This window comes from Staurois parvus, unplaced genomic scaffold, assembly GCF_062004578.1.
Source record: "Staurois parvus isolate SC_StPar_1 unplaced genomic scaffold, SC_StPar_1.0 ptg001098l, whole genome shotgun sequence".
NCBI classification, from domain to species: domain Eukaryota; kingdom Metazoa; phylum Chordata; class Amphibia; order Anura; family Ranidae; genus Staurois; species Staurois parvus.
In genome coordinates this window covers 662,486-681,503 of record NW_028318894.1, presented here as the reverse complement: position 1 = coordinate 681,503, position 19,018 = coordinate 662,486, and the positions used below count along the sequence as shown (strand labels likewise).

The following is a 19,018-nucleotide window of genomic DNA, read 5'->3' as shown; positions in this document are numbered from 1 at the left end:
GAATGAAAGAGAGTCATTTATGGCCGTGAGCACTCCATTTTTCTTAGTGGTGTTGGTCGCCATGAATATTTGAGAAAATCGATGAAGGTATAATTTGGGTGATTTATTAGTAGCGATGTGTGTTTCCTGTATGAAGAGTATGTCCGCTCGTGACTTCCGTGCTTCTTTAGATAGTAGTGACCGTTTATAAGGTGAATTGAGACCTCGGACGTTTAAGGACAGAAAGTTAATCATTGGTATTTGTAATTCCAGGATTTTCCGTTAACTGGAGTGTTATTTGGGAGAATCGGATGAAGATGTATTTTTCCATGAGGGTGGATGATCGAATGTATGTGGCGTATGTGTGACTCAATTGAAGCGATCAAAAGAGTATTCCAATCTGTGTCGCCGTAGATGATCTTAGGGTATGGAGTGGATGTCCAATGGTGCCAGGGTAAGGAAGGGGTGAGGATAAGGGAAACAATAAAAAACCATTTGCGAAAAATGCAAACATCACGAGTAGCCAATTTTGCTACCTCTAAACTGGGGGGTTCAGGAGAGCTTGACCGCCGGGTGGTGGTCAGGCAAATTGCAAGAAGGAAAAAACCTTTGATCAGAGTTGAAGGGTTTAGGCCAAACACCAGACAAATTAAGTGTATGAGTGGCTCCTGGGAGAGCGGATGAGTATGCAGAGTAATAAAGAAAAGTATGTCCTGTAGGGGCTATGTTGCTTCCATAGAACTATGCGTAGGTTCCTGTGTTTCCGCAGGGATGATATTCCAGGATTTTAGCAAATCCAGGCCTGCTTCCAATGTTTTGATGGTAAAGATCCTACCATTTTGTCGCACCGTTAACTTGGTGGGGAATCCCCATTGGTATGCTATGCCGTGGTTTCTGAGGGCTTTGGTGATTGACAGCATGCGTTTCCTGTTAAGGAGGGTCGCCTTAGATAAATCCGCATATAAGCGGAGATTGGTGTGTGACGGCGGGATCGGTGGCGGATTTCGGGCTGCCGACACGATTTTGTCTTTCACGTGGTAGAAATGAATACGTGCTAAGATATCTCTAGGTGTAGATGCTGGTAAAAAAGAGGGTTTAGGTAGGCGGTGCACCCGGTCAATTGCAAGTTCTAGGTCAGATACTGATGGCACGAGGATTTTGACAAATTGCTGTATGTATGGGATTAGGTCATCGTTTGCCACAAATTCAGGTATTCCTCTGAACTTAATATTATTGCGCCTTGACCTATCTTCCAGGTCGGCCAATTTTTGGTTAATTTGTTCTATGTCAGCTGAGTGGTCTGCATGAGCGTCAATTAAGTTGTTGTGCGCCGTGATGATGTCTCCCATGTTGTTCTCAATGTGGCTTATTCTGCGCTCCTGATGTTGTACTATATTTGACAATTGGCTAAGTGACGTGAGGATATCATTATGTAGCGTTTGGCGCAGGGATGTGAGCATATTTCTCATGCATATCTCTGTGAGCGGTATATCTGACGCAGGGAATGCGTCTATATCTGATATATATGTTGTGGTTTCCGAGGCCTGTAATAATGCGCTGGGATCCTGCTCTAGCCGCGGCTTGGATTTAGCCCGGCTTCATGATGTAGGGGATAGTGGGGGTGACAACTCACCAGGGTCCCCGGGGTAGAGCAGGTGCTGCAGCCTGGGATCCCTTTGCTGGGACCTGTAGTCCTCCTGCTGGTCTCTGCCTTCCTCTCCCTCTTTGCAGCCACGGGCGCCATCTTGGATTCCTGGCCCGACTGCAGGGAAGAATAGGGTCAGTTTACCTGGCTGATCCGCCGTTTTTTTCCTCCTGGGCATGGCTGCAGAGGATCGGGTAAGGTATGGGATCGGTGCGGTGCTCTTACTGAGTCCCAGGGCCGGTGTGTGCCGCTTTGAGTCTGGCGGGTGGACGGAGCCGTTTCACTGCACGTCCACCTTCAGTGCTGGCCGCGCATGCGCCCCCTGTATTTATATTCTAAAAATCACCAGATGAGCTGGTGTAGAATGCCCCAGGGCTATGTAGATTCGCCTGCAGTCTACTCACTTGCCCTCCAGACCACACTGAGGTCCTGGACCCCTCCCAATGGTTCGGTCCTCATTATATATGTGGATGACCTATTGATTTGTAGTCCAAGTCAGGCGGCCAGTCAGGAGGATAGTTGGTCTCTGTTAGAATGGTTGTCAGGGAATGGTCACAAAGCATCTAAAAAGAAACTGCAATGGTGCCAAAAACAGGTTGAGTACCTTGGTTCTACTCTAAGTCATGGTGAGAGGAATGTCAGTCACAAAAGAGCTGCGGCTCTCGTGGGTCTGCCCCGCCCACAAACAAAAAAGGACATGCTAACTTTTCTTGGTATGATTGGTTACTGCCGCCAATGGATACCTGATTGTTCATTCTATGATCACACTCTGAGGTCTGCCACACTTTCAGAATCACCTGACATTCTCACATGGTCAAATGAAATGGTTGATGCCTTTGTGTACCTGAAGAATGCTATGGTAACGGCCCCTGGTCTTGGACTACCTGACTATAAGAAAATGTTTCATCTGTATGCGGGGGAAAATTGTACAACCATGGCGGGGGTCCTGGATCAGGAACATGGAGGCAAGCTCCGCCCTGTAGATTTTTTTCCCAAAGTAGTGCCAACTCAGGTTCAGGGCATGCCTGCTTGTCTGAGAGCTGTTGCATCCTGCGTGATGGTGGTGGGAATGGCTATTTCTTTCAGATTGGGACATGAAACTACCCTACACACCACACATCAAGTGTCCTTACTACTGAAAAACATACACACTCAACACGCAGCACAAAGGTTGAGAGGATATGAAGTGATTCTTCTATCTGATCCCAACTTGATTATTAAATATTCTTCAGTAAATTCAGGTCCTGCTCCAATTCTGAATGCCCTATTGGGGCTAAAGGGGGAACAGGATGAAGTGGCACCAGAACATAATTGTATAACCCACATACAGCAAGACACTTCCCCTAGGTCCCACATGTCAGCTGTGGCTCTTGATGGGGCCCCAGATGTGTTTGTAGATGGCTCATGCTCTAGGCCAAATGATAATACTTCCCATGCAGGATATGCCATTGTGCAACTTCCTGACAAAATACTCGAGGCAAAGCCAATCCCGTATCAGTCAGCCCAAGCAGCCCAACTGATTGCCCTTACAAGAGCATGTCAATTATTTGCAGGACAGGATGTCAACATTTACACAGACTCCAAGTACGCCCATGGTGCTGTACACGATTTTGGGGTCATTTGGGAGAGAAGAGGATTCATTGCTGCTGATGGCAAAACCATATCTCACTCTTCCTTGATATCTGATCTACTCAAAGCCATACAGTTACCGAAAACATCAGCCATTCTTCATTGCAGGGCACATACAAATCGCAGAGATCATATTGCCAAAGGAAATGCATGACTAGTGCACCCGAGATAGGTTCATCCAGACCCCACTACACCACCATTACCCTTCCATACCAATCCCCTTTACTTACTATACTTACAGAAAACACAACACCAATTTTGGAGTAAATGGCCAGCACGGCCTTTTATTAACCAATCAAGTTTAAACACATCAACCATTCCTTATAACAGAAAACATAAAGAGTTGTCGTTGGTCTTTGAAGGCACCACCAAAACGATCCGAAATGCACCTGCGGACAACCATATTCCACTAGGCCTCCAGCCGCAACCAACCAGCTCGGAGACAACCATACTGTCCGCAGTGCAGCACCACCACCTTCCAGTTAAACCTCGGTTAACTGGGAATGTTCCCGGGCACACCATACCAACGATGGGTCCCACACCATTTTGTACCTCCAAGATAAGAACCGCCTCCAAAGACCAACCACCGCCACAGCACGCTGGGTGAGCCCTTACCCATGCGTGCCACACCACAACAAACCCCTCCGAACTCCATCCCTTAGACCCAGAGACCAGAAATCCGCTCCAACCGCAGTCAGATGTACCCCAGCACTCCAAAGATACCTCCAAGTATCCACCTCTAGCTCCAGATGCCGGACCACCAGATCCCCATTACGGACAAAGAAGCGCCCCACCTCCTTGTCAACCTTCAGATCGATGCCCCCCGCAGGAAGCACCAGGACATCCAGTGGGCCATCCCGTCGAGTCAAACGCTGCCCCCCTGCAGCACACGACCCCACAACATACCCGGCACACCCATCCAGCCGACAGTAGCTTCCTGCCTAGCCAACCCCAGCTGCCTACCAGTAGGCCTAACATCAGCCCACCGGGCCCCCCAAGAACACATAGGAGTGACCCAGGATCCACACCAGGCCACACCGCTCCCTCTGAAAGAAAAGGACAAGCAATACCCCCAGGACAATACATCACCCAGACAGGACAGGCACTCCCCCCAGGCCATGACAACAGAACACGAGACCCCACTAGACCCCCAACAGATGCGGACGAACGCACAGTCGAAATCTCCGTGAATCCCACCTACCAATACGTGCGACCCATATCCAACAAACCCCACCCGGCAGCTTCCGTAGTAGCCCCCATCCAAAGCGAATGCGAAGCACACAAGGACGCATCCAACCAGCCGCCGTGAAACACCGTCAGAAAACTGACACAAAGGGAATTAAGAGGACCCCGCAGCGTGCCGGAAAAAAGGACCCCTGCCCCACCGGACGATGGGATAGAAAATCTGGCACCGCACCCACTGGGCACACATAAGATGCTGGAAGAGCAAAGAACTGCACCCCATGCACCATGCCCCAACTGGTCCGTCCTAGACCGATGGACGAGCACCTCCACCCCAGTAAACCCAGCACACGACCACATCCCCCAATAACCCCCCAATAACTGATGTAGACGGACTACCAAACTCACCAAAACGCAATGCCCCCAAAAGGCCACCGCAAAGGCCGTACCGAAACAAACACCTCGAAGCCCGAAAGACACACAGACCGCAGGCGCACAAACCAAGACCCTAGCAACTCAACGGACACCGGATGCCGTGAATCCCTCAGCGATGAGCCCTACGGGAACCCCGAAGGGCCTGTCGAACCCAAAAAGGCTTTCGTGAAAAACCCCGACACCCCAGCAACTTAAGAAGAAGGCCAAACCAGCCAACCGGCAATCAAACACAGCAGCCGACACCCCCCGCTCTAATTTCCGTGCCAAAATTACAACACAGCGAACCCACCTCAGGCCCCCACAGATCAATATTGACCCGCTGCAGCAGGTCCACCACTCCCGCCAGTAAAAAATGCACCTGCGGACAACCATATGCCACTAGGCCTCCAGACGCAACCAACCAGGTCGGAGACAACCATACCATCCGCAGTGCAGCACCACCACCTGCCAGTTAAACCTTGGTTAACTGGAATGTACCCGGGCACACCATACCAACGATGGGTCCCACACCATGTAAGTCGAGTATGCAGACCATGTCGCCACACTCCCCGACTACCGGATCCAGCCTGCAACGACCCCAAGGCAAAATCCCACAGCCAGTCGGGACAAGGAACCCCGTGGTGCTCCTCCCCCAGCACCAACCCCCGGAATGTGTCCCACTGAAAATGAGCCAAAGCGACAACCAGAGTTTGCTCAATCCCAGGAAGATGCACAGCATGAAGAAAAATGGTCAGCTGCAGGCAACGCAACACGAAATGGCGAAGCAGGCCAACCACCGACCGCGAAGAAGCCGAGACCCGATTGAGGACCCGGACCACCCCCAAAATGTTACACCGAAAATGAACCTTTACTTCCGAAAAATGCTCCCCCCACACGGCAACTACCAGCACCACCGGAAAAAAATACCAACACCACCAAGATACGAAGAACAAACCCCCCGCCTCCCACCAGGAAGCAGGCCATGGAACTGCGCTCCACCGACTTCAGCAAAAAGGCCCCATACCCCACGGAAGCCGCCGCATCCGGGAACAAATCCAGGTCAAAATAGCTCCCAGGGCCAGACATCCACAGAGCTCGCCTGTTGAAGGAATCCAAAAAGGTGAGCCAAATCTGCAATCGGCGGCAGAACACCCAACCCATCGGCAGTATACGGTAAGCGAAGGTAAGCTTTGCCCAACAACGACTGCCAGGCCCGCAGCTGAAACTTACACTTGCCCAGTACCCCACGAATCTCAACTTTGAAGGCCAACAGCTTGTCCTCAGGCAGCCGGCCCTCCACAGCTCCGGAATCCAAACAACGCCCAGGAAAGTAATCACCGCAGCCGGGCCCTCCGTGTTGTCCAACGCCAGCGGAATAACGAAACGTTGTGCAATGTGTTGCAAAGTGGCCAGCAAAAACTGCACATACCCCGGAAGCTGGCGGACCCACACAAAGAAAATCATCTAGATAACGGATGACCGCAGGCACCCCGGAGACATCCCGCTCCACCCATTCCATGCAGGAACTGAACTGCTCGAACAAAGCGTAGGATATAAAACACCCCATGAGAAGGCACTTCACAACATAAAACGAGCCCTCCCAACGACAACCCAAAAACACGAAGACCGGCCGGATGTACCCACAACAGCCGAAGCGCAGACTCAATATCCCATAACGCCAGGAGCGCACCACGCCCATACCGAAGAACCCAGAAAACTGCCGCATTGAACGACGTATAATACACCGCACCTGACTCTGTATCGATGGCGTTGGTCACCGACCCCACTGCCAGTAAGGACAGGTGAGGAATTAACTGAAACGCATTAGGCTCCGTTTTGGGCACAACCCCCCAAGGGAGAAAAAGGAAACGGGCCGCCCACGCGGTCTAAACCCACTTCCTTACGCAACTTATCCGAAAACACCGCTGCATACTGCAAGGCCGACCGTGAGTTCCGCGCTAAAAGGAGGAATCGAAGTCAAAGTACACGGGATGCGGAAACCCTCCGAACAAAACTGGAACCGCCAGCAGAACCCCTACGCTGTGAGGCTGATTGTCCCGGGGAGAACGAACCACCAGCCCACCCCGAAAACAGACCAGAGGGCCTCGCCGGAGTCATGAGCTGTATCCAAAGGCCACGGACCGTATTGTCCCAGCGCAATGACGGGTAAACCGCCCTACGCTGCCGAAACTGTGCATCGCACCGTAGCCCAGCGATCCCCCCTTAAACCCAGGAGCCTTGCTAATAGCGTCAAGGGAACAGAAAACGCCGAGCAATGCTCAGGGGCCGTTTCCCCAATGACACTGGCCACAATCGCGAAAGCCTGCAACCAATTAGCAAAAGCACGCGGGATAAACGAAAAAGAACGCCGCTTCTCCGCGTCCTCCCGCCTGCCCTCGTCAACCCTCGACCCATCGACAGGCAGCCGCTCCAAGAGCAAGAGCGTGAAGATCCCGACATACACACCTCACCCAATCTACTCCCGTACATCCGAATGTCAATGCACACCAACGGGCCCTCGAACCACAGGCACACTGCGAAGCCGCCCGGCCCAGGCACCCCCTGCACCCTCACCCAAAACCGTGGATGGGGCCGCCTAGCCCAGAGCACCGGACCCCGCCGTAACCACCCCGGACCCTAACCCAGAGAAGAAAACACCAGGCCCCCGTGCGTCCCCATTATCCTGCCCTAGGCCCCCGCAAACATCCCTACCTGCAGGCGGGAATCACACAGAAACAGGCCCAGCACCCCCACTACCGCCCAGCGCAAAGCGCCGCAACAAGTCCCCAGCCGGACCGCAAAACGCAGACCCCCGCACCAATACCCAACGAGATGACGCCACCCCCCGACACCGCAGAAGCCCGCCCCCAACAGTTCCCGGAGAGCAGCAGAAAAGAAGAGAGCAGACCCCAAAAAAAATGGTAACTCACCAGGCTGCCCAGGAGACGTCCCAGCAGCCGCGCGTCCAAAATCCATCGGCGCCGAGCGGCCAGCAGTCGCCCCCGGATCGGGTTCCGACAGCTCGCCCTCCGATCGGTCCTCCTCCTCTCGATGACTGGATGGCCTCCCAGTCCCAGGAGCCACGGGTCCCGCAGGGCTGTGCCGCTCCTGCCGCCCAGCACCAGCCACGCTCCCTGACGACCCTGGGCACTTGCCAGCCCTCCGCCTAGCGCTGCACCTGTGAAAAATTTTTTTTTTTTTTTTTTTTGACGGAGCCACTGCTCCATGCTGACAGAGGGCCCGCCGGCCGCAGCACCAGACAGCCCGGCAGCTGCAGCAGGACATCTCCCTCGCCGGGCACCCTCCCTGACAGGTACCTTGTCAGCGGAGGAGCCGCTGTCATCCCGTCCTCACTGCCGTGCGGGCGGGGGGCGGGGCTTCGTCCACGAGTGACCCCGCCCCCCCCGAACTCCGCCGAAGCCTAGGATTCCTCCCGGCCTCCCCGGGAGCAGAGGCAGGAGAGCGCCCTGCCAGCGGGGGCCGGAGGGTCCCGAGTGGGGCTCCCATCATGGAGCCGAGCCCAGGGCTAGTAGGGAGAACGGGGGAAAGCTCTCCGGAGGCGCAGACCGCCCAGCACCTGGGCGCTCCCGCCCAACTACCTCCGAGGAGCCCGGGCCCTGCAGAAAAGCAGAGACCCGGCTCCGCAGCCAGGCCCTCCCCTTGGAGGCCGCAGACTCACCCAGCCCGGCCCAACCGTCCTTCTCATCCTGGCCTCCCCACAGGCAGACACAGGAGAGCGCCCTGCCAGCGGGGCCGGAGGGTCCCGAGTGGGGCTCCCGTTCTGGTCCTGAGCTCTCTGTGGGGCGGGCAAAATTGCTCCGGAGGCCTAAGCACATGGGCGCTCCTGCCCCCCTGCCGCTGGTGACTAGCCCGGGCCCCGCAGGGAGGCAGAGACCCGGCCCCGCAGCCAGTACAGCCCCTGCAAGCCGCAGCTGGGCCAATTGTCCCTCCCTGGCAGCTGCCACTGTACCTGAACCGCAGGGAAGGACACCCTGGTGGAGGGCGAGAGGGAAGCTCCCTTTCCCACGTCCAGCTCCCAACTGACGCCCCTCCCCAGAACACTCCACCCTAAAGTGCAGGAGACCCCACCTACACTCTCCTCTACCAACCAGATCCCCCAGCTATCCTTTACCAACCCTAATGCTAACATTAACCCTTACACATATTCCTTCCCACTCTGGGCCTAGTCATGCCTGCCCTGCGCTAATTCTTTTCTTCTTTTTCCGCTGCGGGCATTTCTTTAGCAGATAAGGTAGCAAAGGAAGCTGCATTACAACAGGTGGCCAGTGAACAGATGTCTATGCTCACTTCAGGCGTCACAACCACCCCACATGACCAGATGTATGCAGATTTACAAACATTTGCTACAGAAGTCGATCTAGCAGACTGGAATGGTTCTGGAGCACAACTAGATCCAGCTTCTGGTCTAGTGTGCTTAGAGGGGAAACCATGCATTCCCATGTCAAGTGCCCCACTGTTCATTGCACAGTACCACGGTCTAGGACATAGAGGATGGAAAACGACATGTGAAACATTATTGCAGGATTTTTACATTACAGGTTTATCTAGGTTGGTGAAAGAATATGTTTCCAGATGCATTACATGTATAAGGAACAATCCACAGAACCCAAAGAAATCACAACACCAGCATCTAGTGTACCCAACTACACCTTTCACCCATTTACAAATAGATTTTACCCACATGCCAAAAACAGGACAGAGGCAAGAGTTTTTGTTGGTAATGGTGGATATGTTCAGCAGATGGGTGGAAGCATTTGTCACTAACAAAGAAGACGCACAGACTGTAGTCAGAATTCTTACACAGGAGATAATACCCAGATGGGGATGTCCGCTGCAGATAAATTCTGATAACGGACCAGCCTTTGTGGCCAAGGTATGCCAAGACCTGGTAAAAGTACTTAGATTGGAAATGTCATATTCCCTATCATCCTCAAAGTTGGGGTATAGTAGAAAGGATGAACAGGACAATTAAGGATAAGTTGAGGAAGGCCACTGGAGGAACCTATACCCACTGGAAGAAGATGTTACCTGCAATTCTAGCAGAGGTAAGAATGACACCTAATAAGACTACAGGGTTATCTCCTTTTGAAATATTAATGGAAGACCGTTCCCTACTACGATGATAGCAGTTACCAGAACGGCTGTTCTGGTGGACAATTCCCAGTCCTGGATCCATGCTAGTCGAGTGAAGAAGGTGAACCAAACACCTGAGAAACACGAGATGGAAAAAGGAGGTGAAGTATGAGAGGAAAATCCTCGAAGAGCGGGTGAAGTCAGTGAAAAAGACCCTGAAGATGACATTCCTTACTGCCCCTCATGGTGCTTTGAAGCTCTGGGTCCTATTGGGCACACTGACTCTGCTCTTTTTCCTGCCAGTATGGATCCTAACTAACTGTATTTATCACCCTGAGGACTTGGGCCTAATAAAAGGTATCTGTGGTCAAGGACTAGATTTAAATGAGACCCAGATAACCAAAAGTGAAAGAAAGTCAAAAAGAAGTTTTGAAGAGAACAATCCTTTTTCAGGAAAATGTTGATGATGCAGTTTAAATCTGCTTATGCTCAAAAGTCAGGTTCTGATAAATGTTGGATCTGTAGTAAGTTACATCCGAGCACATAGGAAATTCCTCTTCTTGCCGCTCCAGTCAAAATATTTTTGTTAATAAAAGGGAATGTAAGTATTGGTTTGACCAATATTACTTCTAATGCCACCATATCTTTTCCAACTCTGGGAGTCACTCAGTTCCCCAATTGGTGTTTTAGACTGGGGAATACTTCCCACAAGGGAAAGGGAATGTGCTCTCAGTCCATACTAAATGTATCTGATCCTGGAAGGAGGGATGGAACTTCTGTGAAACTCTGGCAAGTAAATGGTAGAGCCCTGAATGAAAGTTTAGAAGGGATACAAGATAATGTGGGGAAAACTATGTTTGGAAAACTTTTTTTATTTCACACTTGTTGTCACCCCTGAATTTCATTCTGCAATACAAAAATTGCCGATCTCCTTGGGAAACAATACCTATATCTGTTGTGGTAAGATCTGTTACCCTTGGATACCGAGTAATGTCCAGGGCTGGTGCTATGTAGCCCAATTAGTGCCAATCATGGCAGCTATAGACCAGAAGGAACACCAGGTAAAAGCCAGTACATACCCAAAACACCAACTAACTCTGAGACAGAGAAGGGAAACCAAACAAGAAAAGGTAGATCTATTCTCTACAGGCGATAAGGTTTGGTCATGGTTCCCTACCTACACAGGATGGGGAATAACACTCATGAACAAAATAAATAATTACACAAACATTATTGATGATATACTGGAGAGGAACTCTAAGGACATGGGGTTGCTAAATACCGAGACCAGAGCTATTAGAGAACAGCTGGAGATGCAAGAATTAGCTATTGAAAGCATGAGTGCTGCTCTGACAGGTCTGTGTGAGATGACAGAGGATTCTGAATGTTGTACTTGGATATATAATACCACAATGACTGTTCCAGATTATTATGAAATAATAAAGCAACACAGGGAACAGGTAGGTGGTTTAATGGAAAAAGCTAGAGCTATAGGAAAAGATGGATGGACTCCTTTTGATTGGCTAGGATCAGGATTTGGTTCCGTCTTTTCATGGATGAAAGGTATTGCTGTAAGAATAGTCATGATATTGTTTTTTGTTTTATTTTTATATCCATGTTTTAAATGCTTATTATATTGCACTGCTAGAGCTACCAAGACGCAAAATACAAATGAAGGTTATCTGGCTATGTACAAAAAGATGAATGAAGTAAAGAATTGAGATCATGTTCATGATCTAAGAGGGGATTGAAAGGATCTAGAGAACCTCCATTGTGTTGATGTACGCCATTTTAAGTATTAAGTTAGGTTTTTGCAGATATATTAGAAGTTTAATGGAACTGTTTTAGTTTGGTGAAGGATGTATCAACAAAAGATAACATGACCCTGAAGTTTTCTTTGCCCGGCTATTTCTCAGAAAGCTAGCAAAAACAGTTTATACCAAGAAATGTATATGTCATGTTTCATGTAGTCAGCTCATGATGGAAACTTACAAGTTACAGTTTTAGAACTCGCTCCCCCCCCTTATTATTTCTGTATCCTATATAATCTTAGTAATGTCTAATAAACTTTCAACATCTCTGAACATAAGCTGCCGTTATTTCCGTGTTCCAGGGGTGTTCCCAGAATTCTGCTGATAAACCAGGAATCTCTCCACAGACCGGGGGTCTCTGAGGGGACAAGAAAATCAATCCTTTCACTTACCTGACCTAAATCCAACAGAACACCTCTAGGATGTCATGTTTTGGTCCATCTGACGCCACCAGGTTGCAACCAAACCAGATATCGTATGTACTCTCCAGCGCCTCAGGATATGCACAGCCAAAAGGGAAGCCAAGGGAACCAGGACAGCGACAACCAAAGGAAATGCTTCAGGGGTGCAGCCCTCCTCAGACGGGGAGATCAGCCACTAGATAGAGAATAAACAGGTGCGCACACACCTTGTGCATTATCCAAGGTTTATTGAAAGGAGTGAAAAATAAAACCATACTCACAGGTGAAGCATGTATCTAAAAATCATTTGCATAATGACGATGGCCACAACGGCAAGCAAGGTGTTCCAAGTGTCAGTGCGGTCAAATGGCTGACGCGTTTCGGGGATGAATCCCTTTCCTCAGAGCTCCTGACCAGCCTCTGATGCAGATGTGTAATGGATGGATGATGGGAGTCTTGCTGGTGATATCTTATTAGGACCCTCCCCCGACGTTGTCAGGCATGAATACAAGCACATGGGGGCCATACAGACTACTGAGGACCATTCTGAGTTGCTGCAATGACATTTCAGCACAATGGATGACAGGCGGTGCCACCTGTGAGACTCGGCATGTGAAGGTAACATTGCCGCACTGTGAAGCTAAGCATGGAGGTCACAGCAATGTGTACTCACCCAATCAGCTGCTTTCTTCATTTAGAGGTAGGTGATCAGGGGGCGGGTCTGTGACATCATCCTCTTCTAAGCCCCTCCCATCCGACCGTGCCCATTACTCTCCATGACATGCCGAGCAGAACTTGGTTTTCATGTGTCTGCGTTGGGCTGATTTGTGGTCACCATGGATTGAATTATTAGGTGTAAACCAGGCAGATGGCTTGTTCTGGGGATTGTCAGTGATCACATGTCCTGTTATATGGATTCAATATCCATCGTCTGACATCCTAACAGGAGTTCTGTCATTTTTCAGGATGTCAGGAAAAACATGTCCTCCGTCAGTAAATGTTCATGTTGTGTCAGTAATAAAAGTCACGGAGGGTTGGGAACCCTGCAAGGGGGGCAGAGATATGTGACTGCCTAGTCCAGCCTTTCTCAGCCAGGGTTCCTCCAAAGGGTTCTAGGGCTTCCTTGTCACTTCATTGGGCTGTATATGGAAGTGTCACCGACCAGCCGTTTCTGGATACACAGCTTTGTCATCATTGCACACACACACCATTTTGTTTTTATTCAATACAATTTTTATTATAATTTCACTTTTAACAAGATTGCAGAAAAAAAATCAGTAAACAGTAAAGGCAGAAATCTGATTGGTCAGGAAGATCCCTTGTCTGGAATGTGGGGGCGGAGTCATTATTATTGGTGTACAATACAATACACAACGTGTCCATTATTATAACAAAGTATTGTAGAAAAGATCCCAACATGTGACATGGCTGAATGAATGCTGGTCATATTAGTTCATCTATTCTCTAAGTGGGGCGGTATCTATTGGGCCAATCCCTTTTACAAACCACACATAATATCGCCCTTCAAAGTGAAAACCGAAACGATTTGCAGAAAATCAAAGAGTAGAAATATTTTCCGGTGGATCCCCTCTACCCAGACCCCATATGTAGACATAGAACAACAAGCTGTGTTCCCTCTCGTGCCGCACTCCTCCAACCACCCAAACCCACACAGAAGCCAAGGGAAATAATGAGAGGAAAGTTCCCCCCTAGTTTGGGGCGGAGTTCTCCTTCCCTCCTGTTGGGGGATGGGAGAAGGATGGACTGAAGACAGAGAGACGCTTCGGGGTCACCACTGTTCTGTAGAGCCTTGAAATGAAGGACATCAACTTCAGAAGTTCTTGTTGTCTGTGTAAAGTTCCCCGATAACGAGATCTGGGCTCTCCCGGCTTCTAGCTCTGTAACCCGCTATATCATTATCAGGAAACGCAACTCCGACACCCAAGAAGGGCTGAAGTTGTGTCCTTCATTTCCAGGATCTACTGACCACTCTGCACCCCGACATTTACTGCACTTCATCCATGTCTTTGGGGGCCTCTCATCTCCTTATCAACTGTTTCTGCCATGATGAAGATCAGCCATGGAGTATATCTGAGGTGTATATCAGGGTGTGCTTCTTCCCCACGAGAGCTGGGATGTCCAGCAACATTCATCTAGAAGACATTTCCCTCACTCAAGGCACTAATACATCTCCAGGGTTGTGTGGGATCCCTGATGTACAGGAAGACAGGACTTCAGTGAGGAACATTTCCCTCACTCAGGACAGGAAAGTGGCTTCTCCCCCATGTGACATCTCTGATGTCTGGAAAGATGGGACTTCCGTGAAAAACATTTTCCACACTCAGGACAGGAATACGGCTTCTCCCCCTTATGAGATCGCTGATGCGCGTGAAGATTGGACTTTGCTGAAAAACATTTCCCACACTCAGGACAGGAATACGGCTTCTCCCCCGTATGAGATCTCTGATGTGTGTGAAGATGGGACTTCAATGAAAAACATTTCCCACACTCAGGACAGGAATACGGCTTCTCCCCTGTGTGAGATCTCTGATGTTTGGAAAGACTGGACTTCTGTGAAAAACATTTCCCACAATCAGAACAGGAATACGGCTTCTCCCCCGTGTGAGATCTCTGATGTGTGGAAAGATAGGACTTGTCTGAAAAACATTTCCCACACTCAGGACAGGAATACGGCTTCTCCCCTGTGTGAGATCTCTGATGTGTGTAAAGACTGGTCTTACATGAAAAACATTTCCCGCACTCAGAACAGGAATACGGCTTCTCCCCCATGTGAGATCTCTGATGTTTGTATAGATGGGACTTGTCTGAAAAACATTTCCCACACTCTGGACAGGAAAGTGGCTTCTCCCCTGTGTGAGATCTCTGATGTGTGTAAAGATTGGACTTCCTTGAAAAACATTTCCCACACTCAAGACAGGAATACGGCTTCTCCCCCGTGTGAGATCTCTGATGTCTGTAAAGATGGGACTTCACTGAAAAACATTTTCCACACTCCGGACAGGAATATTGATTTTCCTTCCTGTGAGATCTCTGATGTATGTGAAGATTGGACTTTTCTAAAAAACATTTTGCACACTCGGGACAGGAATACAGATTCTTACCCGTGTGAGATCTTTCATGTCTGTAAAGACTGGACATATGTGAAAAACAGTTTCCACACTCAGGACAGGAATACAGCTTCTCCCCCGAGTGAGATCTTTGATGTGTGCAAAGACTGGACTTCACTGCAAAACATTTCCCGCACTCAGAACAGGAATACGGCTTCTCCCCAGTGTGAGATCTTTTATGCACATTAAGACCATGTTTAGAACGGAAACCTTTCCCACACTCAGTACAGGAGAAGCTCTTCCCTGTTGTAAGGCCGGCCCGGTCCCGCACAGTCTGAGGTTCCTCATGATACGAGGAATCCGATGGTCCAGCTACACTGGGTGGTGCCGGATGGACATTGGAGGGAGCCGGGTTTTCTTCTGGACTATACTGTGTGATGTCCTCATCTTCTACTTTCCAGTCTGGAGACAAAGTGAGACAATCCTCGGAGGTTTTCCTCCTCTCCCGGCCATGGACTAAAATACAAAGACAAAGAGGATTACTAGACAGGAGCTGATTGGTTCCCCCAAACCAGGACTCCGCCCACATCAGGCAGCTTGGTCTCTGAGGAGCTTACAATTCCACCCTCAAGGGAACTAGGAAATGGCTCCTCTGATCTCCTACCAGGTCATTTCTTTATTCATGGACCTTAGTCAGAGAGTGAGGAAACAACCAGAACTGTCTTTTATAGGAGGGACAGTGATGAGGGGATTATAGGACGAGGGTCCCCACCCCCTCTATCACTCATCGCCATCTTCCCAACACAAGAAGTACTGCACTTCCTTATTTAGTCCATGATTTAGTCATGAAGAACAGCAGGGCTGAGCCCCACCAGAGGTCAGAGAGTGAGGATAGGGGAACAACCAAGACGAAGACTGAACTGATCCTGAAGACCACCATCATTGGGGTATTGACTCCTCCCTCAGGAGGAGCAGGAGGTCATGGGAGGAGCGGAGAGTACGGTTTGGGTGATATTTGGAGACAAGATCGGTGATGTAACTTGGGACAGAGTTATAAATGGCTTTATATGTTATTAATGTTTTGACTTTTATTCGTTGGGCAATGTGAATCCACTGGAGGGATTGGCAGAGGGTTGGAGGACAGGAATGGAAGCCAGTGGAGGGATTGGCAGAGAGGGGTGGAGGACACTGAATGGAGACCAGTGGAGGGATTGGCAGAGAGGGGTGCAGGACACTGAATGTAGGTCGGTGGAGGGATTGGCAGAGAGGGGTGGAGGACACTGAATGGAGAACAGTGGAGGGATTGGCAGAGAGGGGTGGAGGACACTGAATGGAAGCCAGTGGAGGGATTGGCAGAGAGGGGTGGAGGACACTGAATGGAGACCAGTGGAGGGATTGGCAGAAAGGGGTGGAGAATACTCAATGGAGGCCAGTGGAGGGATTGGCAGAGAGGAATGGAGGACACTGAATGGAGGCCAGTGGAGGGATTGGCAGAGAGGGGTGAGGACACTGAATGGAGGCCAGTGGAGGGATTGGCAGAGAGGGGTGGAGGACACTGAATGGAAGCCAGTGGAGGGATTGGCAGAGAGGGGTGGAGGATTGGGAGTGGAATCCAGTGGAGGGATTGGCAGAGAGGGGTGGAGGACACTGAATGAAGGCCTGTGGAGGGATTGGCAGAGAGGGGTGGAGGAAACTGAATGGAGACCAGTGGAGGGATTAGCAGAGAGTGGTGGCAGATACAGAACGGTTAGTGAGGTGGATGAGTCTGGCAGCATCATTCATGATAGACTGAAGAGGGGATAGCCTGCGATGAGGTAGGCCAATGAGGAGGGAGTTACAATAGTCAAGGTGAGAGACAACAAGAGTAGTTCAGGATCAGGATGTACCAATATTGGTGTAGAAATGAAAAATAAACTTTAGCTTACTAAAAGCAGTGTGTGCCTCAGGTGACCATACAAAGGGCACTCCTTTCTTTGTCAGCTCTGTAATTGGTGCGATTACCTTAGAGATGTTTCTTATGAATTTCCTGTAAGTTGGAAAATCCAACAAATTGTATTTCCTTCACGTTTCAAGGTACAGGACAATCCACCACTGCCTTGATCTTCTCGGGATCCATGCTCACTCCTTCTGAAGAGATAATAAATCCCAAGACCTGGATCTGGGTTTGTTCAAACTCACATTTCTCCAGTTTGAAGTCGGTTCTTCCTTAATCTTTTGAATACAGTGCAGACACGCTTGAGATGGTCCTCCAAGTTATCGGGAAGGATGAGAATATCATCCAGATATACAATAACAAACTGGTCCAACAGATGTCAAAACACATCATTGATGAAGTGCTGAAAAGTCGCGGGAGCGTTGCATAGGCCAAAAGGAATAACTAGGGACTCGAAGTGCCCATATCTGGTTCTAAAGGTGGCTTTCCATTTGTCTCCTTGATGAATGTATACAAGGTTATATGCCCCCCGTAAGTCAGGTTTTGTAAAGACTTTGGCAGAGCGGAGTCTTTCCAGAATTTCAATGATTAATGGGAGTAACGGTTTTAATAGTGATTTATTCAAGTCCCTGAAATCGATGCATGGACACAAAGTGCAATCCTTTTTCTCAACAAAGAACAGGGCTGCCCTTGCAGGAGATGTTGAGGGTCTGATAAAGCCCTTCTCAAATTCTCATCAAGCCACTCCCTGAGCACCTTTAATTCAGGTTCTGACAGATTGAAAAGGCGGCTGAATGGTATTTCTGACCCTGGAAGCAGTTCAATGGGACAATCGTAAGGGTGAGGAGGAGGTAATTGATCGTCATTCTTTTTATCATGGATATCTCGGAACTCATAGTATTGTGGAGGCAGGTTGTCATATGACTGGGTAGTTACCACATCAACTTGTGATTCCCTGATTGGTAGAAAACTTGTACAACATGGTTCCCTACAATGCTCCTTGCAATGAGGGGACATAAAATGTATAGTCCGTTCTCCCCAATTGGTGGAGGTGTTATGGGTAGAAAATCAAGGAATGCCCAAGATGACAGGAAATTTAGGGGATGTAATCAGCTGAGAGCTGATGGTCTCATAATGGTCAGCCTCAAATTAGAGTACCAGGGGAACCGTTTCATGGGAAACACCGGTCCTAAAGGTGAATCTTCAACAGTCTCCATATCAATGGGGCAGAATTGTTTCTTGGGAGATTATTGTTGTTGTGGGTGAATTCTGTCCATAAAGTTCCGCCCGACCCCAGAGTCCAGCATAGCAGAACATGGGATTTCATGGCCCTCAGTGATAAGATTGATAGGGACAACAAAATGAGACTGTATAGAATACACTTTTATGTCTTCATAAATCAATGGGGAGATAGACTGGTAATGGAGTTTATTTGTTCAGGCACTATACTTGGGGATTTCAACATCCCTGTCAACATTGACAACCCGGCCACATCCCAACTCCTCCACTTAACCTCCTCCTTTGCACTTGCACAGTGTATACAATCCACCACACACTCCGACGGAAGTATCCTGGACCTTGTCTTCTCCAACCGCTGTGGGGAACAACCTCACTAACACCCCCTTCCCTCTCTCTGACCACAACCTTATCACCTTCTCTATCTCCTTGTCCTTTAACACCTACCCCTCTAAATGTCATACTACTACCAGCCGTAACCTCCACAACCTGAACCCTGCCCCCCTCCATTCTGCAGCTGATCAACTCCATGACAGCATCCTCCCCCTGTCCTGCCTTTTCCTGGCTATGACCGCCTATAACAACGTGCTGTCAACAGCCCTTGACTCACTAGCGCCTTTAACCAC

The 19,018-nt window shown here is 49.5% G+C and overlaps 1 protein-coding gene across 1 annotated transcript in view; it reads right to left on the bottom strand.

Moving 5' to 3' along the window:
• Positions 1-19,018, bottom strand: part of LOC149440274 (uncharacterized) — a 56,070-nt gene that overhangs the window by 19,554 nt on the left and 17,498 nt on the right. The window contains exon 5 of the mRNA XM_089658835.1: positions 14,442-15,739. Within this exon, the coding sequence (XP_089514961.1) occupies positions 14,442-15,739 (1,298 nt within the window). The remainder of the gene's footprint in view (positions 1-14,441; positions 15,740-19,018) is intronic.